Source organism: Pangasianodon hypophthalmus, chromosome 8, assembly GCF_027358585.1.
Source record: "Pangasianodon hypophthalmus isolate fPanHyp1 chromosome 8, fPanHyp1.pri, whole genome shotgun sequence".
Classification (NCBI taxonomy): Eukaryota; Metazoa; Chordata; class Actinopteri; order Siluriformes; family Pangasiidae; genus Pangasianodon; species Pangasianodon hypophthalmus.
In genome coordinates, this window is record NC_069717.1 from 19085162 (window position 1) to 19108938 (window position 23777).

Consider the following 23777-nt stretch of genomic DNA (forward strand, 5'->3'; position numbering starts at 1 on the left):
ATGCCTTTACAGTTTGGTGGAATAGAATGTTTCTGGAAGAAAGAGTGGGAAAATATTGCCAAGTCAAGATGTGCCATGCTGACCCAAAAAGACTGAGTGGTGTAATAAAATCAAAAGGTGCTTCCACAAAGTATTATTTTAGGGGTATGCACACTTTTGCAGCCAGGTTATTGTAAGTTTTTTCTTTTTTCCCCTCTGTAAAGGTTTCTGATTGTTTTTCACTTTATTTGTATACTTTGCAATTGCACATTAAAGCTGAGGAAAGATCTGTCATGATTTATCTTAGTGTCATTCTTTTACTTCACAAAAACCTGCCAGTTTAACAGGAGTGTGTAGAATTTTTAAAAATTATAAAACGTTCATTGTCAGAATACCAACTTAAGCAGCATAACTAATGACAACTGGCAGTATTACAGTAAATATTGAAGTCAGTTATTTGAAAGTAATCAAATCTAGATCGTTCTGTGGCAAGGGGGATTAGCTAGTACGTGTCTGCCCTAGATGTAACTCAACACTTCAACAGACAACATATAAAAGTCTACAATAAAAAGCTAATGTTAATTTTATATATATACATATACATATATATATATATATATTCTGACTTGAAAATGTCAAATTTGACTACATAACTATTTTTATATGTTATTTTTATATGAACAAGTAGCTTAATTAAACAATTAGGCAGCAACATACCTGAAGCTGTAGCATTTAGTGTTTTCATTCCACACTGATCTAAGTGTTTCTTTATTGCAAAACTGTGGATGCTCAGTCCATGTAGATTTGTAGGAAACTGTCATATAATTTATGTAATTTGAATACTATTAAATGTAACATGTACACACTGTTTTTTTTCCCCCTTTGGCAGATCACTTGCTGACGTTACCACATGTACAGAAGTACCTGATGTCAGTGCGCTACATTGAGGAACTGCAAAAATTTGTGGAGGATGATAATTACACGTATGTTTTTTTTTTTAAATTATTATTTTCTTAAAAAGTTTTCTCACAAAAGTTCTTTTGTGAGAAATTACCCTTCTAAGTAAGGAATAGCTGGATAGAGGATCGGAAACCAGTAACAAAAAGATTTAGAACATTTTTATTCTGCATATCTCATTTAAACATTAAAGTAAATCTGTTCTATAATTTTCTATGGTCAGAAATGACTTCATTATGTCTGTACCCGTAAGTGAAATTTGCTGCTGGATTCGTAAAGCATGTGGTGTATGTGGGTTTAGGCTTCATTTCACTTGGCCACATGCCTGATACTTTAAACAAACTCCTCTGTATTACCGGTCACTGCTATACAGGTTGTAATACATTATCCCCCTGTTATATTTTGTGATTCTTTTTTCCTTTTACCATTATACAGTCATTTTACTTTTTAGCTCTCTTTTCTGAATATTTCAGTGCTTTAAACCCCCATACTGTCATAGTTAAGAGGTGACTCAATCCAGGTATACAAATATATAGAGATTGTGCCTGCTTGTACCATAAAGAAGCACACAGTGATGGTTTCATAAGATGACGTGATCTCCAGCAATGGGTTTCCCAACTTCCTCTCCGCAGTACAAAATAATAATCATTATTTCATCCTGTATGACAGTACTGTGTGATCCATTCTGAGCAGCTTTGTTGCTCAGAGGGTTTCAGTCTCCTTACAGTGTGACAGAACTTTTCATAAAAAAATAGATTTTTGTTTGCTTGGATATGCCAGACTTCAGCTCAACCCTGTTATTTTCAGATTTTTATGGTATTTTATTGAAGCTTATGTGTGAAGGTTATAATTACAGATATACTAATGTATTTATTTGAGTCTCATGTTTTTCCTTGCAGAAAGTGAGATTATTTTTCTCTTGACCAGATTAATTTTTCCAAATTTTTGTATGTGCATTGTTCAATATGATGTAGATTTCTTTCGAAGCCCAACTTACATGTGATGAGATCATCCCTTTAAAATAGGATTTTTTATGGCCAATCCACTCTGGACATATCCAATTTATTTGTCAAGATGTAAATGTTGTATCTCTTATCTTTGAAGTTAGCTAACTTTTCCATTAGACAGAGTGAAAACATTTATTATTATAAATAGATACTCATCAACAAATATTGAAAATATGAATCGAGGAGAAAAGTCATTGAGGAGAGTGAAGGAGAATGAACTATTGCACATGTGGCTGCACATGGGGGTGGTGGGATTTAGCATTTGACAGAAGGAATGACATCATCTGGCCTCATTCATGCTTACATGGCAAGGTCTGCACACTGGTTTCTCCATCACTTCATACACAGGGTCACACTTCTTAAACCCATATTGCTTTTCCATTTTTTTCCACAGGACTAATTAACTTATAGAATAACTTTAAAATAAATGCAGTTCTACTTCCGATTACGGATTGCCAGGGTGGTAATGGAGATTTCCTGTGTGCTCATTTTCTTGCTGAGTACAAAGATCATCACCCTGTGACCATGACCTCACATGTGCAACCTAGAAAAGGCACATTCTACATCACACTTGTCCTCGTTCCTGTTCTTTTCTTGTCGAGGAGTTGAGGAAGTGAATTCAAGACACTTATAGCTCTCTAATCCTTTGATTTTTGATCTTGGTGAGTGTAAGTTTTATCACCAATACATTGGCACTCTTGCTACTGTCCCTTAAGGTCATAATATTCACATGAAGAGATGCAATGAGATCTTACAGACAGCACTTCAAGCTATGGGAGTCATGGCAACACTTTAGTGCTGCCAGAACATGTGATCAAGCCTCTAAAGTATGATTTACTGAAATTGCCAGGGGATCCCAGCATCAGTAAAATCACATGACATCACAATAGTGGGATGGTTCTCCCCTCTTCAACTAGAGCAATGAAACTCAGTAACAACAGATCAGTGTCTACTGAGCACACTGTTCAACAGGTATCATTTATGGTTTCTCCGTCAGCCACATCCAAACACGGGTCTACATACAGAGGTGCAAGACCCAAGCTAATCGGCTATACTGACTACTGAAGTGCTGTCACTACTAGAACAAAAGCCAATAGAAATAATACACAGGCCAGAAGCCTGACCTGGGTGTTTTTTCTACATATTTTCTTATTCTGAAAAAGGAGAGAGAGTCCGCACCATCTTCTTCTTAATGTCTTCTTTAAAATGTCTTCTTAAAATGACTGTCGTTTCATATGCTATGCATACCAAGTATGCTGTGGTGAACAAACATGATTGGTTTGTAACCATAAATCTGAAGGATGCATATTTCCTCATTCGAATTGCTGTGGAGCACGGATGATTCCTCTGAAAGTGAAAGGAAGATGGAAAAACAAGTCTTGACATCAACATAGTGACATCTTCAAAACGAAACCTGTGTGGCTAGTATTGTAACATTTTCAGGAACACCCAAATTGGGTCGAATGTAGTACAGACCAACAACAACACTGTGGTATTTTACATCAACCACCAAGGGGCATACAATCCCAAGTGATACTGAGTTGGGCAAACAAGTTGTGGATGTGGATAGATGCACACTTCTGTCTCAATGCAATATACCTACCAGTCCGATACGATCAGACAGCAGTGGATGTAAGCCTTCCCAGCACTATCACTGTTACAGATGACACTAAAGTACATTTAGAAGACTGTGCAACCAGTGTTGCTGATTCTAAGATAAGAGAAGATAAGATAAACTTTATTGATCCCACAGTGGGGAAATTCACTTATCACAGCAGCTCACAGACAGTTAAAGTGCAGGAAGAAAGAAAAGGACGGAAGAACGAAAAGTTATATAAAATTTATAAAATATTGCACAGATGAATGGCCAGATAAATCATAATTCTACCTGATGTTGATGTTTGAGATGTATGCAAGGGGTCAGGCTACACTGTAAATGTACTGGATGTACGCAGATTGTATTTGTGAAGCTGCAACACCATTTACATCAGTAAGATTTTACAGACTAAATGTTGCTTTGGCAGTGCTAAGTGGTGAATACAGTAGGTGCAGTAAGACTATCCACAATAGAGTATAATATCAACACTGAGTGAGTCTCAATAAAGCATGGCGTTGGCACCGTTCTTGAGTGCTGTCTGTTACTGCCTGGTAAGCTATTACATCAGGACCTGTTACAAACCCTCATGACGACTTTCATGCACAGGCTCGAGGAAACTGCTCTGGTGTTCTGGAATAAACGGCAGTAGAACAGAAAGCATGTAACCATGGTTCTATGACCTAGTGAAGGACTGTCACACCACATGGGTCACTCAGGTTGGTGAGAATGGTGTAGCAGGTGCCTGTTATAGGCTGCACACGTGAGGTCATGGTCATGGTCAACAGGAAAACTCCACTAGTTCCAGAGGATAATGCCCTGGTGGGCTTAAACTCACTTGTAGAACCATGGCTACATATGTAACCTTCCATTTTTAGCAGGTTTTAAGTATACGTGAGTATGACCTGGACGCAAGCCATTTCCAAAAAAAAAAAGTGTCGTAGCAGCAGAAACAGTATCTATAATGAACTAAACACACCTCTTCCCATTTTTTACATTTCTCCTTTGTGTCCCAAACATCAAACAAAGTACTACATAGTGTACAGTGTGAGAATGAATCAGCAGTGGCAACATTGTAGGTTTTTAAGCTAACCAGCATTTGAATTTGCTGTTTTTTTTTTTTTTTTTTTTTTTTTTTTTTTTTTTTTTTTAAAACAATAGTTTTGACAGAACTTGGTTGTGTCTGTGATATTTTTCATATTTTTGTTCATGTTCATTCCCTGCAGGTTGTCTCTGAGGATTGAACCTGGGAGCAATTCGCCTCGTCTGGTATCTTCCAAGGAAGACCTTGGAGGTACTGAACTGTTTTTTAAATTTAATTTTCCCTGATTTCAGTATTCATCTGGAAGATCATGCACTCTGATTGTATGGTCTTATGTAATGGGAGTATGCTCCCTCTGGGTAAAGATGGCATCCTCCGTGGATTAGACAGTGTCTGGAACTCGTCATGGGTTGAAGGGTTTTGCAGATGGTTTCTGGAAGGACTATGAAAGAATTACATTCTCTAATAGAGATCACTGACCTGAATGGTCCCAGAGTACAGTTTTTTCCAGCAGAAACCTCCACTCAGTTCCTCTATGAGCTAATGCTCACCAGGCCAAGGGATTTAAAGCCCCTATTCTGACTAAGCTGATTCTCAAAAGCCCTTGTTTCCTCTTCCTGTTAGTGTCCAGTGACCCTCAGATCATGTGAGGTTAGGGCTGGTTTGTCCCTGGGCTTGTTATGGTTAATGCGTAGCCTCTGATGTAGAGTGTCAGTTCCAGTTATAAGAGATGTTTTCTTGTCAGTTATTACATGTCACAAACAGATTTTATCATCATGTGAATTTTTTCTGCATCAGTGTAAATTAGAGACTACATAGCACTTCTGTAAGTCACTCTGGGCGTCTGCTAAATGCTGTAAATGCAAATCCAGGGCCTGTCCTGAAAACATCGAGTGCAAGCTAGGAACACACTCTGAATGGCACGCCATTCCATCGCAGGGCACCATGCACACACACATTCACACACTTTTTTACACCTAGGGCTAGTTTAACATAGAAGCCATGGTTTTTAGGACATCATAAAGGAAACCCCCAGGGACACAGGGAGAACATGCAAAACCACGCAAGACCATAACCTGAGATCAAACTGGAGACACCTGGAGCTGTCAGGAGGCAATGCTGCTTGCCACTCTTTTATAATCACAGCGATAGTCATAATGTGATTATGAACTAAAATCAAAATATTAAGCATTTACTTACATGCACTTTGCTTTTTTGGCACAGTGGCACAGCAAGTATTGTTTGTGACACAGACTCATGTCATTAACAGATATTGGACATAGGATATTGACAGTACTACTATCAGTAGTCTGGATTTTTTAAATAAATAAATAAGCAAACAAATAAATATATATAAATGATCATGTGTTGTAAGTTGTTTTTTTAAAGGAAAGTAATTACACTACCTTTTGAAATACCTCAAGCCTTGGGATTCATACAAACTCTAGGCCTTTTTTCTGCTTTTTCACAACCTTTGTTACTCCAAACTTCATGCCTTTTTGTATTTGACTGAACACAACTATTTAGCACATGCACACAACCTTTAAATTTATTACACAACAAGCTGTTAACAAGCATTTGTTCAAAGAGATGCAACCATTTCTCCCTCTTTCTCAAGGACACCAAAAGCCAGTAGCATCTTTTTTCTGGCCCTAGGCATCTTTGTAAAGCCTCTCGCAATGAAGTCACTGATGGTTGTGGTCGGAACTAGCGCTGACTACCATGCACTAATTGGAAAGGAAAGTCTGTTTCCAGTTAGGGGAAAATTAAAGACACTTGGGGAGTCTGGGCTTTCTGCAAATGCCTGCTTGCTTCAATACCACAAATATCACTCTGGTTTTATTGTGCAGTGGAAAAAGACCCCAGACATGACTGTAAGGAATATATGCAGGCTTTATCAGTAGATAATTAAAATTTTTCACAATTAGGTTATTGTTCTTGATGTTATTTTGTTTAATTAGGAGGGTTTTTGGTTCTCAGGCTATGCTTGAATTATAAATTTGCAACAGTAGATAATTGAAGATATTTTTGGTTAGATCATTGCTAATTGTACACATGTGGCTCTCATGGAAAGAAATTGATGTTTTCTGAACAGGAAAATGAGGTGTAGGTCCAAGAATGAGGCTTAAAACCACATGTTTGGCATTAAAAAGTGAAAAAGACTGTTAAATAAATAAGTAAGTAAGGGCAATTTTCAGAGTTGGCTACTTAAGTCAGCAATGTAAGTCCAAAGGTTACTGCAATATTTACATGGGAAAGGTTATTCTAAATGAAGTATGCAAGGTAAAAGTAGATAAGTAAGTAAGGAAAACATAAGTAAGTAATTAAGGTAAAAGTAGGCACGTAAGTAAGCTAAAAGCAAGTAAGTAATTAAGTAAGGTTAAAAAAATGAGGTAAGTAAAAGTAAGTAAGCATTAAGTAAAAATAAAAGTACATATGTAAATAAAGTGTAAATAAGTAAGGTAAAAGTAAGTAGATAAGGTAAAAGTAGATAAGTATGTTAATAGTAGGAAAATAAGTTAAAAATAAGTTTAGTAAAATTAAGGTAGGTACAAACAAACAAATAACCTCAGGTGACAACAGATTTCAATATGCAGTTTTTTTTTTTCCCCCAAAATGTAAACCAACATTCAGATACTAGGTGGGAAAAAGTAAGTACACTTTTAATACTTCCACAGTCATTAAGAGAGTAATTAGTAGCCTTTATATTTACTTTATACCAGAATAATCATAAGGGAAATGTGAGGCCGTCTGTCCTGTCCATCTGTCTCTTAATGATTGTGAACGTAGGAAGGGTGTACTTTTCCCTCCCTGGTTTCTGAATGTTAGTTTACATTTTGGGGGAAAAAAGACTACATTTTGAAATCTGTTGTCACCTGAAGTTATTTGTTTGTTTGCAGAAAATGGTGAGGACCCCACAACTGTTATTTAGGCACTGATAAATAAAAACATTGATAGAAAGACTTGATAGAGGGTGTAATTTGTTCTTCCCAATAAAGAAAAGAAAGTAAGATAGACTGTAAGTAAGATAACATACATAAGTAAGTATTTAACATACGTAAGTAAGTATTTAAGGTAAAAATAATTAGGCTGAAAGCATGTAAGTATGCAAGGTAAAAAGTGAATAAGGTTAAAAGTAAATAAGAAATTAATTCAAAAGTAAGTAAGGTAAACATAAGTAAGTAAGTATATAAGGTAAAAGTAAATGCAGTAAAATTAAGTAGGAAAGGTAATTGAAATGTAGAAATACAGGCTACTGGAAGAGAGCTATTAAACCAACTGTACTCAATCTGTTAAATAATCATAATCTCTCAGATATATTTTTATGGAAAAACATGATGTAGTTGGTGATATTAACAATATCTAACCTGAGTTTTCTTAATATGTTTGATGTGTGTCTGTGTATGTTTGCACATTAGGACCATCGGAAGAGTCATTCTCAGTGAAATACAACCGGAGACCAACCTGTCCCGATACCTCCGTTGTATCCCATCTGCCTACACCCCCACCAGCCCGGCACAGAAAGAGCCACAGCCTGGGAAATAAGTGAGTAGCAGAAATTACAGTTAACACTAGCGTGAGATAAAATTCTAAACTTGTGTACATGATATGTGTCAAAAAAATTAATCAAAACACTATGTAGTTCTGCTCATTAATTGACATACCCCTGGAAGAATTTGCAAGATTCTTCTTTCTTATTTTTTAGAAAATGAGTGATCTTAAAAAAAAAAAAAAAAGCATTTATTTTATTTAGTAATAGTGATCAGATGAAGCTATGTATTTTCATGTATTATATAATAACATAATAGCATAACATCATAACAGCTGACCCAGAAGTTTAAATACTCTTGGTTCCTTAGAGCATCACTGACAGCTTGCAGCCTTTTGTGATGTGCGTAAGTGCGTTTATTTTCTCAGGTGTTTCCCACTCTTCTTGGCAAAACCTCTCCAGGTTCTTCAGGTCCTCTTAAAATGGGGTCACTGGCCAAAAAAGGTCACGAAGCACTGGTAGTGTTAAATTCATTAAAGCTAAAACATAGCTAAATTCATTTTTGGAGGCTGTATAGTCAGCTAGTTGGTCTGCTGGTTCAACTCTTTTGCCAGCATGTAATCTCATCAGTGTTTACAAAAAGAAAAGGTCTAGTTTTCATATTTCTCTCTCTTGTTCCCCTCTTTGTTTAGCATGATGTGCCAGTTTGGAGTAGCAGAGAGTAAGAGTGCAACGTTTTCTGTGAAGGAAAAGGCTCGTCATCTACTGGACGACAGCTTTTTAGAGTCACACAGCCCTGTCAGGAATCACACGCATGACTCTGTCTTCACCAACGGCATCTCATTAGGTCCTTTTCTTTTTCTTTATACACTGACCTTCTTCACACCTTTGACTCCAGAGTCTAAACTTTTACATTTTCATTGCATTTCTTGAGTCAGGGTAGAAAAAAATAACTCTCAAACATGATAGATTTCAGTGTTTGGGATGCATAGATTAGATCTCAGAGAACATAAATCAGATTGGAAAACAAAATGCACAGATCAGATAACAAAATACACAGATAATACAGATCAAGAAATGAAAATACACACACTGGAAGCCACCGAGCATGTGAATTTTGTTCTCCACGCTGTCCTTTAGTTAGTTGGCTAAATTTAGCTGGCCAGCTCACTAACATTGGCCTCAGCGAATCATGAACAGACCACTGCAGGATTAGGATACACACAGCTCACAGAGCAAGCTAGCCAATTAACATTAGTTGTTCCATGAAAATTCCAAGAAAAAATCCTGTTAAAGCAGAGAAGGTTTACAGTTTTACCTGGTACTGAGTTATTATAATGTGCACTGATGCGCACAATAAAGTATTTATTCTCAAAACCCTTCTCCAATATTGAGCAGACAATGATGACAGCAACAACAGATCAGAGGCTCAGATTAAACATTAATTTATTAAATAGAATTACAACATTTAAATATTAATGTTAACATAAGCTGATTGTGTCCTTATACAATTTAGTGATTTAGTATACTGATTAGGGCGTGGTCTTGAATAGTACTTGTACTCACTTGTCAGATTATCTGCATGAGGAGAATGGCTCAGTGCAATCAATGTTTAAATGTTCTTTCATGAGTAGCTAGCATTTTTCTACCAATGAGGGATTCGCAATCCCCAATTCTTACATCCAGCCACTTTAAATAGCCTATATTTATCACATATGATGTATCATACAATATATGATATCATATAGACAATGACCAGTAATATGAGTCGAAGGTGAGCAGCAATCAGTAAGACTGGTTTTAATATACCAGTCATTGTATTGGTGATTCGTATTCCCTTTGAAACTGAAACTATCTAAATTAAGAGAATATTACAGCAGGATTGTTGGGAGAAATGTTTTATGGTTTACCGTCACTAGAGGGCAGCATTTTTTTTTTTATTTGACCATTTCCAATACAAAGCAAGTGTATACATATATCTATATTTTATATATCTTTTTCATCCATTCATGTTTTCATTCACTTTATGAGAATCTATGGCATGGACATTTCTGTCATTCCATGTTACATAAACAGCTTTTGTTCACCAGTTTACATTTCTTGTGGATTGAAGTAAATCTAGAGCCAGAGTTTTGCTGATTTAAATTTTTTTTTTTTTTTTTTCCTCCAATTTTATCTTGTGCAGGTAGTAGAGAAAGCTTCTTCAGTGATGAGTTGTCATCTGCTGCTGAAAGGTGAAGTGCTTCAGTGTTTTGTTAAGTATTCAGTCACTCTGAAAATGTGTCACATTAATACTAAAAATAGGCCAAAATTATACTGCAGTTCAGTTTGCAGATACAGATTGGAAGTCAACATAACCGCTGTGAGAAAATACTGTTGATAAAATAACTGTTATATTGCATCATGTATCGCTATCAAAAATGCAGGGACTCTTAATTTAATTAAAATTATGTGAATTGTTTGATTTCAGAGGTCGTATGTATGCTACTCTTGGCCCAAATTGGAGGGTTCCAGTCCGTAACTCTCCTAGGAGCAGAAGCTATGTTTACAGGTAAACACTCTCACTGTATGACCATATGATGACTGTATGACTGTATGATAATGAAAGTAAAGACAACTAAATTATGTCTTGTGTAACTGCCTCTGTGCTTTACCATGCAGGGTTTTTTTAATTGATGTTATAGTAATATTAGCTGTACAATATATATAGTATTATACAGCTGTATAATATGTTTTCTGAAGATCAGGGGTGAGACTGTGGGTGTGATTCAAAGTATAAAAAAGGGTTTTAGTTGTTTAAGTTTTTACAAGTGTGAAGACACTATAGAATATTTTAACCACAAAATGTTAACCACAAAATGTGCTCTTTATGCATTTCTAGTTAAAAATCTATGTTGGGTTTAATGAACAACCATGTTCTTAAAGAGTGTCCAAATAAGATTAACTGCAGCTACAAATTCCACAAATCTATAGCAGTAACAATATGTTTCTTCTGCATTTTCATTTTTGCTGTATGTATGTTTGTGAGAGATTCTTTAGAAAACAATCTGGTACTGTCTGTACTATATTTGTAGTGCAAAAAAAAGATTAAAAGAGTTTAGTTTGTTGTTTCCTTGGCCCAGTGCCCCAGGGGCCGTGTCCAGTTATGAGTGCAGCTCGCTAAGCAGTATCACCATTGAAGGGCCTCTGCGGAGAAAGACTGTGATGAAAGAGGGCAAGAAGCCTACAGTGAGTGTAATATCACATGTCCTTTATCTAGTAAGATAAATATAATGACTCTACACTACAACGGTGCATTCCTTGATATATTGTTTGATTAAACCACCAAGAGAAACATCATATCATGTCAATCAGCTGAATGTTTCTCAAATCTGCCAAGTGCAGATCTGCCAGGCCTCAGTACTGTTTGTGATTCACCTTCTGTTCTCTTTTGGTCCCAGTTGTCATCATGGAAGCGTTACTGGATTGTTCTTTCCGGCTCAACTCTAATATACTTTGGCTCTAAAGCTTTAAGAGCAAATGAAAGGAGACATGTAAGTGTTTTATCCTATATCATGTCTGTTTTTAAAGGAAACCTCCACCCTGAAACACATTAAATATGTTTATATTGAAATATTTGCGAAGCAGTAAGTGATCCTGGAATTTGTTGGGTGATGCTGTATTTTTGTTATTCTGTGAAAAGTTTGCAGTCTTACAGTTAAAGGAGGAGATTGCTAGTGCAGTCACATGGCATTTAGTAGGAGAACACATTTCAACAATCTCAAACGTAAGTGATAATGAAACAAAAAATGAGCAAGAGCTTCTTCTCTCAATCACCACTTTCCAGTGACTTTCAACATCATATTATCATATTACCTATTATCATAAATTTAGGTAGAGATGAAGTAAGGGTTAAATACCACTGGTGTCAGGTAGTTGAACGACACTGTGCCACTGAAGGTAACTGAAGATTGATATGCAAGTAGCTCAGGGTGGATTTTTCCTTTAAATGTGAAAGTATTAGTGCTATTTCAGTGTTATTGTTAAAGCACAGCTATAGTTATAAATGAAGACCCCTAAATGGTACATGTCACTCTGACATCAGCTTTGCCTCCTGGTTGCAAAAACAACGTGGGAGACTATAGTGAGTTTTAAGAGCATGCCAGGATTTTGTCTTCTAAAATGTCACATTGTGCTGTTGAGTGTCAGAATTGGAAAAGTGTTCATAAACACATTTATTTTTACCACATTATCGAATCAGACATCTTTCCAGACACCAGGTTTCCAGGTTACAGGCAATTAGGAGGGATAACTGGTCCGAGGAGCTCTGTAGTGCCCATTTCATCTCATCTAAGTAGCTAATTGTCCTATTAGTGAATTGGCATGTTAACTATGAATTTAACAGGCTTAGCTTGCTAGTTAGCTAACATTCATAATTTATGTTGCTTTAACAAACCTACATACCTCACCTGAAATCTACATCAAAAAAACTATTGAATTTAATTCAATTTTACTGACACTGTCACAAAGCAGCTTTACAGAAATCTGGATATGGATTTAGATTTAGATCTCTAGTGAGCAAGCCAGAGGTGATATTGGCAAGGAAAGTCCCTGTGATGAAATGAGGAAGAAACCTTGAGCCAAAAAAGGGCCTACACCTTTTGATTGAGACAGGTGTGATGGATCATAAAACAACAAAGGATCAGGTACTGTACTGCGAGACTATTCAATGTTTTATAGATCGTTAACAGTATTTTATAATCAGTGTGAAAGTTTACTGGGAACCAGTGCATTGTGGATAAGATAGGGGTGGTCAAATTTTATGGTTCCAGTAAGGACTGTGGCTGCTGCATTCTGGACTAACTAGAGCTTGTTTATGCACCCACTGGAACATTCAGACAGCAAATCATTACAATAGTCCAACGTAGATGTAACAAAAGAATGAACTAATATTTTCTGCATCTTGTAATGACATAGATATTTCTAAGATAAGTAATATAATAAGATGAAAAAAGGTTATCCTAGCATGAGACCATTCAGTGCTTTATAGGTCAATAGTAGTATTTAATAATCAACACGAAATTTGATTGGGAGCCAGTGCAGGGTGGATAAGATAGGGGTGATTTGGTCTTCTGGTTCTAGTAAGGACTCTCACTGCTACATTCTGGACCAACTGTAGCTTGTTTATGCACCTACTGGAACCAGACAGTAAAACATTACAATAATCCAAACTAGAGGTAACAAAAGCATGAACTAATTTTTCTGCATTTTTCATGAGCTTCAAATGAAAGACTGGAGACAATATTCACACCAAGGTCTTTTACTGCTGCACGTGATGAAACAGAAAAGCCATCCAGAGTTATTATGTAATCAGAAAGCTTTCTTCTAGCTACATGTGGTCCTAGTACAAGTACTTTTGTCTTGTCAGAATTAAGTAAAAGAAAGTTAATAATCATCCAGTGTCTAATATCCTTTACACATTCCTCAACTTTATTAAGCTGGTGTCTGTCATCTGGCTTTGCTTAAACATACAACTGTGTGTCATCAGCATAACAGTGGAAGCTAATACCATGTTTATGAATAATTTTAACTAGCGGTAGCATATAAAGAGAAAAGAGCAATGGGCCTAGAAAAGAGCCTTGTGGAACACCAAGCTTTACTTTAGTATGCATAGAGCTGTCACCATTTACCTCGACAAACTGATAATGATCAGTCAAATAAGACTTGAGCCAGGAGAGAGACATTCTCTTAACTCCAACAACATTTTCTACTATATCTAGAAGAATGTTATGATCTATGCTATCAAAATCTGCCCTAAGATGAAGCAACACAAGCAAGAAGACACAACCCTGATCAGAGGCCAGTAGTAGGTCATTTACCACTGTAACCAGTGCTGTCTCTGTGCTGTGCTGAGGCCTAAATCCTGACTGATACATTTCATGAATGTTATTCCTATGTAAGTATGAGCATAAGTATGACCTTGGAGATAAACTGGATATTTGATATTGGCCTATAGTTGGACAATTGACAGGGGTTGAGGTCAGGTTTTTTAATCAGGGGTTTGATAAGTGCTAATTTAAAAGATTTAGGTACATAGCCAGTGCTAAGGGAAGAATTGATTATTTTTAGAAAAGGTTCGATTGCTTTTGGAATTATCTAGTATACAAGTTGATGATTTTGATGAGGAGATTAGTTTAGTCTCTCGAAAGGGAGTAAAACATTCTAATTGTTGATCTGATATCATTACGTTATTATCTACAGGGTTAGTTATAAAACTGTCTGGTTTTAAATTACTAGTATGAATTTTTTTCCTGATATTTTCAATTTTTCCATCGAAAAAATTCATGAAGTCATCACTGCTATGTAATGATTGTGTGCATGTTTCTCTTAAGGTCTTATTCCTAGTTAATCTTCCTACAGTATCAAACAAGAATCTAGGATTATTTTTGTTATCTTCAATTAAGGTGGAGAGATACATTGATCTAGCAGCACTAAGAGCTTTCCTATAGCTCAGAAGGCTCTCCTTCCATTTTTGAAATACTATCAATTTAGTTTGACACCATTTACGTTCTAATTTTTGAGTGGTCTGTTGTAAGTTGCATGTGTGTTTGTTATATAATATATTTCTCTCTAATTATTTTTCTTTTAATTGGAGCTACCTTATCTATAGTGTAGCAGAACCTTGACTCTAAGCATTCAGTTGCCTGATGAAGTTCTTCGATCCAATCATGGTTGATAACTAGGAGATTACTGATAAAGCTCTGTGCATTTGCTGATGTGAATGTACGTTTGACGCGGTAGCGTGGCAACGTGCATATATTATGATTAAGACACAAATTTAAATGAGATGAGGTAATGATCTGAGATAGCTTCAGTCTGCGGAAATATTTTCTATATTTAATCCAAATGTTAGTATTAAATCAAGAGTGTGACTATGCACCAATATGAGTGGGTCCTATTATGTTCTGATTAACACCTAACTGAACCTAGAATGGAAACAACTGCTGTTCTCAGAGGGTCTCCTGGGTTATCAAAATGAATATTAACGTCTCCAACAATTAATGCTTTGTCTAAAGAAACAACCATGTTAGAGATGAAATCCGCAAATTCACATAGGAATCCTGTATATGGCCCTGGGGGTCTGTAAATAATAATTAGCAGAATCGTCTGGGTAGACTTATTTTTTGTGGCTACATATGTTATGTTGGTATAAAGAACTTCAAACACATTGAATTTATGACTAATTTATGAATTTACGAATTTATGAATTTATGACTGGGGGGGCAGTCGTGGCCTAATGGATAGAGAGTCGGACTTGCAACCTGAAGGTGAACCTGAAGGTCGTGGGTTCGAGTCTCGGGTCCGGCAGGGATTGTAGGTGGGGGGGAGTGAATGACCAGCTCTCTCTCACACTTTCAATACCATGACTGAGGTGAGACCCTTGAGCAAGGCACCATCCCCCAACTACTCCCCGGGCGCCGCGACAAAAAAAGGCTGCCCACTTCTCCGGGTGTGTGTTCATGGTGTGTGTGTGTGTTCACTACTGTGTATGTGTGTGCGCACTTGGATGAGTTAAATGCAGAGCACAAATTCCGAGTATGGGTCACCATACTTGGCCACAAGTCACTTCCCTTCACTTCACTAGGTTTTTGTGTGACGCCTAGATTATTACTATAAATAACTGCAATACCACCTCCTCCTCTGCCAGGTAGATGGAGCTGATGTATGTAACTGTATCAGGGAGGACTAGCTTCATTTAACGCTACATACTCATTTGGTTTAATCCACGTTTCTGTTAAACACAGTACATGAAACTCCTAATCAGTAATAGTTTCATTAACAATAAGCGCTTTAGATTTAAGAGATCTAATATACAGTCCTAGCTTCAGATCAAAAGTGCTGGCTGTGCATTCGGTATGATTTAATTTTATGTTAATTAAGTTACTTAAACAAACTTTTTGAGTATTTCTACACTTTTGTTTAGCTCAGGGAGCAGACAGTCTCAATATGTTGGAACCTGAGTGACGACTCGGTACAGCTAGCAGACGGTCAGTTTAGCCTGCTTGTCTGCTTCCTGGCCTTGATTCGGGATTGTCATCAATTAACTAGGCATATTCTGAGACTATGTGCTATGCTACAAGAAATGAGAGCAGCACCTTCCCGAATTGGATGGATACTGTCCCACCCTAACAGGCCAGCCTTGTCCTCAAAACTACTCCAATTAATTAAAAGGGTGTTTAGTTGTTTTTGGAGCCACATTGTTTTTGGTGCACCACCTGGACATCCAGCAGTTCAGTGACCATAACCTGCTGTAAGCTACATCGCCACGCTGCATTGGGATGGAGCCAGAGCATATTACTGCATCGGACATCACCTTCGTTAATTTACCATGTTACTCTTAGTAATCTCTGACTGACAAAGGCGTATATCATTAGCTCCCACATGAATAACTATCTTTGAAAACCTGTGCTTGCCTAAGACCCTAAGACTATCTGCTATGTCCGGCACCCTAAAGGCCTAGCTAACTTCACGTGCCTATAACCAGAGCTCTTTCAGGTTTCTCAGTGGGCTGTCATTTCCCAATGAGTTGTCACTCATTCGCCCCATTGTGAGGTTGTAATGTCGAAGTTCGAGGATTGCTATCTCTGCCTAAGGCATCCAGACTTTCCCCCTACAGAAACTACGCTGCTCTCACTCTCACTAACCCTCTCTAGAGTCTTCTCCGTCAGAGAGCTAACTAATATACATTTAGCACAGATAAAGCTATTACTAATGACAGCGAAAGAAGGACTAAACATCCTGCACTCAACATACCTTAGTCAAAGATTAGTTGATATTATTTTAGAAAGGGTGTATCCAGCGTGGATGGCCTCTGCTCAAGGTCTTTAGACAAAAAAACAAAAGCATTCTTCGAAAAAATGAAAATACTGCAGAAAGGAAAGTGAAAAATACAGCAGATGAAAACAATGGCACAAAATTATTGATAAAGAAACAGTGTAGTTTAAATGCTGACGCAGGCAAGAAACTCCCGGGAAACAATTAGAAAAAGAGGAACTAAGTCACAGTTCCTGTTATCACACCACGGTCTTTCACTGCTGCACATGATTTAACTGAAAGGCCATCAAGGGTTACTACATAATCAGAAAGGTTACTTCTTAACTGCCTGTGGTTCTAGTAGAAGAATTTCTGTCTTCTCAGAATCAAGTAGCAGGAAGTTACTCAGCATCCACTGTCTAATGTCCTTTACACATTCCTCAACTTTGTTAAGCTGGTGTCTGTCATCTGGCTTTGCTGAAACATACAGCTGTGTGTCATCAGCATAACAGTGGAAGCTAATACCATGTTTAAGAATAACCCAGAAGTAGCATATATAGAGAAAAGAGCAGTGAACAGAGCCTTGTGGGACACAAAACTTTACCTTAGTATGCATAGAAAAGTCACCGTTTACATCTACGAGAGAGCCAGGAGAGAGACGAATAAGACCTGAGCCAGGAGAGAGCCACATCGTAAACTTCAACAACATTTTCTAGTCTATCAAGAAGAATATTTGATCAATGGTATCATAAGCTGCACAAAGGTCAAGCAACACAAATAATATGCACTAAGATGAAGCAACACAAGCAAAGAGACAACCCTGATCAGAGGCCAGTAGTAGGTCATTTGCCACTTTAACCAGCGCTGCCTCAGTGTGATGAGGCCTAAATCCTGACTGAAAGATTTCATGAATGTTATTCCTATGCAAGTATGAGCCAAAGTTTAACAGCTGACAACAGTCAAGGTCATGTTTTTTAGTCAGGGGTTTGATAACTTCAAGTTTAATGGATTTAGGCACATAGCCATTGCAAAAGGAGGAATTGATTTTTAATAGCTTTATTTTCCAGTTATGATACAAAAAACTTATACTTGATATTACAACAGCCATTTTCCTTTTATGAAAAAAAAAACATGCAACCCACAGCACAGGTAGTGCATAGATTTGTGTACTTGCTTTACTGATCACTAGTGTAGGACCATAAGAATGATATTGCAATTACTTTGCAGTGAGGAAGGGATAAGAGTCCAGCAAGCAGCCTCAAATTTTTTTGGAAGTGTTTGGTGTTTTCCTAACATTGAAAATGATTTTCTCTGGAGTGCTGTAAGAAATTATTGTGTTGATCCAGTGCCTTCTTAATGGAGGATGTGCAGATTTCCAGTTCATTAATATGCTTTTTTTTACCAGCAGTTCCAGCCAGAAAGCTGAAATATTTTTTATGATGAGAAGAATTTAATGAGTCGGTATCAACCAATATCCAAATTCTAGGATCATTGCTTATGCCAGTACCTATAACCTTTGAAGATACATTGATTATATATTCCCAAAAGTCATTTAAAACAGAGCAGTTCCAAAGCATGTGTAGTAAATCAACTTCAAATGTTTTACATCTTTGACATTTTGAAGATATATCAGAGTTCAGCATGTGAAGTTTTTGAGGAGTGTAGTATGTTTGATGCAGAATATTAAACTGGATTTGCCTGTGCTTGCTAGGTATATACATAGTTTGCATTCTTTCAATGATATAGTCCCACTCTATGGGGTCATATGTACAGGCAAGATCTCTTTTCCATTAATTCAATTCAATTCAATTTTATTTGATTAGCGCTTTTAACAATGGACATTGTCACAAAGCAGCTTTACAAAAATAAATGGATTCACAAAAAATATATTGAAAATATGTGAATTTATCCCTAATGAGCAAGCCGAGGTGGCAAGGAAAAACTCGGTGAAACAATATGAGGAAGAAACCTTGAGAGGAACAAGGCTCAAAAGGGAACCCATCCTCATCTGGGTGCAACGGATAGTGCAATTATAAATAAATCCCTTCTATTATTGTGTACTATATGGACAAATAGTGCAATTGTGCAACCAATAAATTCATCACAGTTTTTGCAAGAAGTCCAGCTGGTTAAAATCTATCCACTGTCCACTGATGGAGTCCTGAGTACGAAGGTGCTCGTGGCAACTGTAGCCCCAAAGCCACTACAGCAATCGCAGTCCCAAGCCATTACAGTACAACTTCCCATATGTGATCCCCAAGCCATCTCCACAGCCCCCAGGTGGCACTATCCCCAGCAATCCAAATGGTTCTTCAGGCCGTCCATATGGGACCACCCCCAGCAGCAGCGAGCGAACTCAACCGATGAGAACTCCAACCAGAAGTAGGGCATCAGGATGGATCAGGCAGGTCCAGGGAGCAAAAAGGGGTCAGTATCACTGGCATCTCAGAAGTAGCATGTGTAGCTCGACAGAGAGTTAGGGAGAGTGAGAGATGGAGAGAGAGGGAGAGATTGTTAGGTAAGCTTTTGCCCTCTAATGGCTAAGGACAGTGTACTTTGCGTGCAGAGTGCAAGCAGGGACTCCGGCAAGACTAGCTATGACAGCATAACTAAAAGGGAGAGCCAGAAGCTAACACAGACATGAAGGCACCCTGTGACATAAGGCAGCCAGCCACTCCACCGTCGACAAACCTGAGTGAACGCGTGAGAGTGGGGGGGCGACAGCATCCAAACATCCCAGTTCACCACAACACTCTATGCCTGTGAACCTTCCAGACCTGCCCCTGTACCTCAGAAAAAACTATTCACAAAAGGTTTGCCTAAACAAATATACTTAAACACTAGACTTAAACACTGAGACTGTGTCTGAGTCCCGAACACTAAGTGGAAGGCTGTTCCATAACTGTGGGGCTTTGTAAGAGAAAGCTCTACCCCCAGCTGTAGCCCTCACTATTCGAGGTACCAATAAATAGCTTGCAGCTTTTGATCTAAGTAGGCATGGCGGATGATAAAAGACCAAAAGTTCGCTCAGGTACTGTGGCGCGAGACCATTTAGTGCTTTAAAGGTCAATAGTAGTATTTTATAATCAATACGAAATTTGACTGGGAGCCAATGCAGTGTGGATAAGATACGGGTGATGTGGTCATATCTTGTGGTTCTAGTAAGGACTCTCGCTGCTGCGTTCTGGACTAACTGGAGCTTGTTTATGCATCTACTGGAACATCCAGACAGTAAGGCATTACAATAATCCAAACTAGAGGTAACAAAAGCATGAACTAATTTTTCTGCATCATGTAGTGACAATATATTTCTTATTTTAGCAATATTTCTGAGATGAAAGAAAGCAATCCTAGTTATATTATCTACATGAGCTTCAAAAGAAAGACTAGAGTCGATAATCACACCAAGGTCTTTTACTGCTGCAGATGATGAAACAGAAAGGCCATCCAGAGTTATTATGTAATCAGGAAGCTTACTTCTAACTGCATGTGGTCCTAGTACAAGTACTTCTGTCTTGTCAGAATTAAGAACGAGAAAGTTAATAAGCATCCAATTTCTAATGTCTTTTACACATTCCTCAACTTTATTAAGCTGGTGTCCATCATCTGGCTTTGCTGAAACATACAACTGTGTGTGTCATCAGCATAACAGTGGAAGCTAATACCATGTTTGTGAATAACCCAGAAGTAGCATATATAGAGAAAAGAGCAGTGGGCCTAAAACAGAGCCTTGCGGGACACCAAACTTTACCTTAGTATGAGAAGAGAAGTCACCATTTACATTTACAAACTGATAATGATCAGTCAAATAAGACCTGAGCCAGGAAAGGTCCGTTCCGTTAATGACTACTACATTTTCCAGTCTATCGAGGAGAATAGCATGATCAATGGTATCAAAAGCTGCACTAAGGTCAAGCAGCACAAGCAAGAAGACACAACCCTAATCAGAGACCAGCAGTAAGTCATTTACCACTGTAACCAGTGCTGTCTCTGTGCTATGATGAGGCCTAAATCCTGACTGATACATTTCATAAATGTTATTCCTATGTAAGTATGAGCATAGCTGCTGTGCTACAACCTTTTCTAGAACCTTGGAGATAAGGGGAGGTTTGATATTGGTCTATAGTTAGACAGCTGACAGGGGTCAAGGTCAGTTTTTTTTAATCAAGGGCTTGATAACTGCTAATTTAAAAGATTTAGGTACATAGCCAATGCTAAGGGAAGAATTGATTATCATTAAAAGAGGTTTGATTGTTTCAGGAATTATCTGTTTGAAGAAACAAGTAGGTAAAGGATCTAGCATACAGGTTGATGATTTTGATGATGAAATTAGCAAAATTAGTTCAGTCTCTTCAAGGGGAGTAAAACATTGTAATTGCTGATGTTATTATATTATCATCTACAGGGTTAGTTATAAAACGGTCTGGTTTTAAATTAATAGTCTGAATTTTTTGCCTGATATTTTCAATTTTTCCATTGAAAAAATTCATGAAGTCATCGCTGCTATATAATGATTGTGTGCGTGTTTCTATTGTGGTCTTATTCCTAGTTAATTTTGCTACAGTATTAAATAAGAATCTCGGATTATTTCTGTTATCTTCAATTAGGGTGGAGAGATACACTGATCTAGCAGCACTAAGAGCTTTCCTATAGCTCAAAAGGCTCTCCTTCCATGCTATTTGAAATACTATCGTTTTAGTTTACGTTCTAGTTTTCGAGTGGTATGTTTTAAAGTTCATGTGTGATCGCTATACCAGGATGCTAGCTTTTTCTCCCTAATTATAATAATAAGTGGAGCTACCTTATCTAGCGAGTTGCAGAACGTTGATTCTAAGCATTCAGTTGTCTGGTCAAATTCTTTGGGATCAGACAGTGATCCAATCATGGTTGATAAATCTGGGAGATTACTGATAAAACTCTGTGCAGTAGTTGACATAAAAGTACGTTTGACACGGTAGTGTGGTGAGGTGCATATATTATGATTAAGACGCATTTTAAATGAGATGAGGTAATGATCTGAGATAGCTTCAGACTGTGGAAATGAGACTATATTTTCTATATTTAATGTTAATTGAATGTTAGTATTAGATCAAGAGTGTGACCACCACTATGGGTGGGTCCTATTACATTCTGATTAACCCCTACTGAGTCATTAGAGGGTCATCTGGATTATCAAAATGAATATTAAAGTCTCCAACAAGAGATCTAATATTCAACAGTCCTAGCTTCAGATCTGGGTATGCATTCGGTTTTGATTTAATTTTATGTTAATTAGGTTACTCAAGCAAACTTTCTGAGTATGTCTATAATTTTGTTTAGCTCAGGGAACAGACACAGTCTCAATACGGAGGAACCTAAGTGACGACTCAGTGCAGCTAGCAGACGGTCGGTTTAGCCTGCTTGTCTGCTCCCTGGCCCTGGATTGTCACCGATTAACTAGGCCTGTTCTGAGACTATGTGCTATGCTGCAAGAAATGAGAGCAGCACCTTCCCGAGTGGGATGGACACCGTCCTGCCCTAAAAGGACAGCCTTGCCCTCAAAGATAGTCCAATTATCTGTAAAGCCCACATTGTTTTCGGAGCACCACCTGGACATCCAGCAGTTCAGCGACCATAACCTGCTGTAAGCTACATCGCCACACCGCATTGGGATGGAGCCAGAGCATACTACTGCATCGGACATCGCCTTCGCACACCTCTACCATGATACTCTTAGTAACCTCAGACTGACGAGACTGACTAAGATTACCTGCTATGTCCGGCGCCCTAGCTCCCGGTACACATCTAACTAAAGCTGCTGGTGCCCCTAAAGGCCTAGCTAATTTCACATGCCGCAAGATAGTCACCTATAACCAGAGCTCTTTCAGGTTTCTCAGCGGGTGCTTCACTGAGGAGAGCAAACCTGTTGGGCACATGAATCGGAGAGGAGTGGTGCTCCCGTGGGCGAGCCTTAGCATTAGCTTTGGCTTTGCGATTATGCCGCCGAGTCGTCACCCATTTGCCCCGCTGTGAGGGCTCTAATGCCAGAGTTGGGGGATTACTAACTCCACCTAAGGCATCCAGACTTTCCCCTACAGAAACTATGCTGCTCTCACTAACCCTCTCTAGTGTCTGGATGCGCACCTCTAATGCTGCAATCTTCCCCGTCAGAGAGCTAACATGCATTTATCACAAATAAAGCTATTACTAACAACGGAGGAAGAGTGACTAAACATCCTGCACTCAACACACTGAACAAGCTGAATGTTAGACATGTTGTTTAACGTACCTTAGTCGAAGATTTGTTGATATTATTTTGTTGATATTATTTTATCCGGTGTGGATGGCCTCCGCTCGCTGTCTTGACAAAATACAAAAGCACTCTTCGAGAGAAAAAAAAATGGAAATACGGTAGAAGAGAATGTGAAAAATACAACAGATGAAAACGATAGTGCAAAATTATTGATTAAAAAGAAAGAAACAGTATAGTTAAGACGCCGACGCAGGCAAGAAACTCCCGGCAAAACAATTCGAAAACAGGAAATGACGTGGGTCACTCAAGTGACGTGTGCCTCTTGACACTACTGTGACATTACTGTTTCAAGATTACATTATCAAATGGCTTAAATTATTTGTTATTGTGCTGTAGATTACAGAATTAATAACCAAAATATGACCTGGAAACGGGGGATAGTTTGTACGGTCATGAAAAGCCTGGAAAAGTCATGGAATTTTAATAGCAATTTCCAGGCCTGGAGAAGTTTTTGGAAAATTAAATAAACCCAGAAGGTTTTGGAAAAGTCATGAAAATATTCACAGATACCTGTGTAATAGAATATATGTTTAATTGGTAATATTGGTTAAACAATACTTAACGTTCGGGTGATCAGTGACATCATGTAATTTTACCTTTCTCTGCGTGGGGTAACGTCTGGC

General features: G+C 37.9%; 1 protein-coding gene across 3 annotated transcripts in view; it reads left to right on the forward strand.

The window, feature by feature from the left end:
• The window catches only part of ralgps1 (Ral GEF with PH domain and SH3 binding motif 1), a 118856-nt gene that overhangs the window by 89418 nt on the left and 5661 nt on the right, over positions 1 to 23777 (forward strand). For 2 of the 3 annotated variants that reach the window (XM_026925137.3, XM_026925138.3), the window contains exons 10-17: positions 869 to 962; positions 4764 to 4831; positions 7999 to 8125; positions 8762 to 8916; positions 10255 to 10303; positions 10540 to 10620; positions 11171 to 11297; positions 11510 to 11602. In XM_026925137.3, coding sequence (XP_026780938.1) covers positions 869 to 962; positions 4764 to 4831; positions 7999 to 8125; positions 8762 to 8916; positions 10255 to 10303; positions 10540 to 10620; positions 11171 to 11297; positions 11510 to 11602 — 794 coding nt within the window. The remainder of the gene's footprint in view (positions 1 to 868; positions 963 to 4763; positions 4832 to 7998; positions 8126 to 8761; positions 8917 to 10254; positions 10304 to 10539; positions 10621 to 11170; positions 11298 to 11509; positions 11603 to 23777) is intronic. The other variant, XM_026925139.3, reaches the window with a different exon arrangement.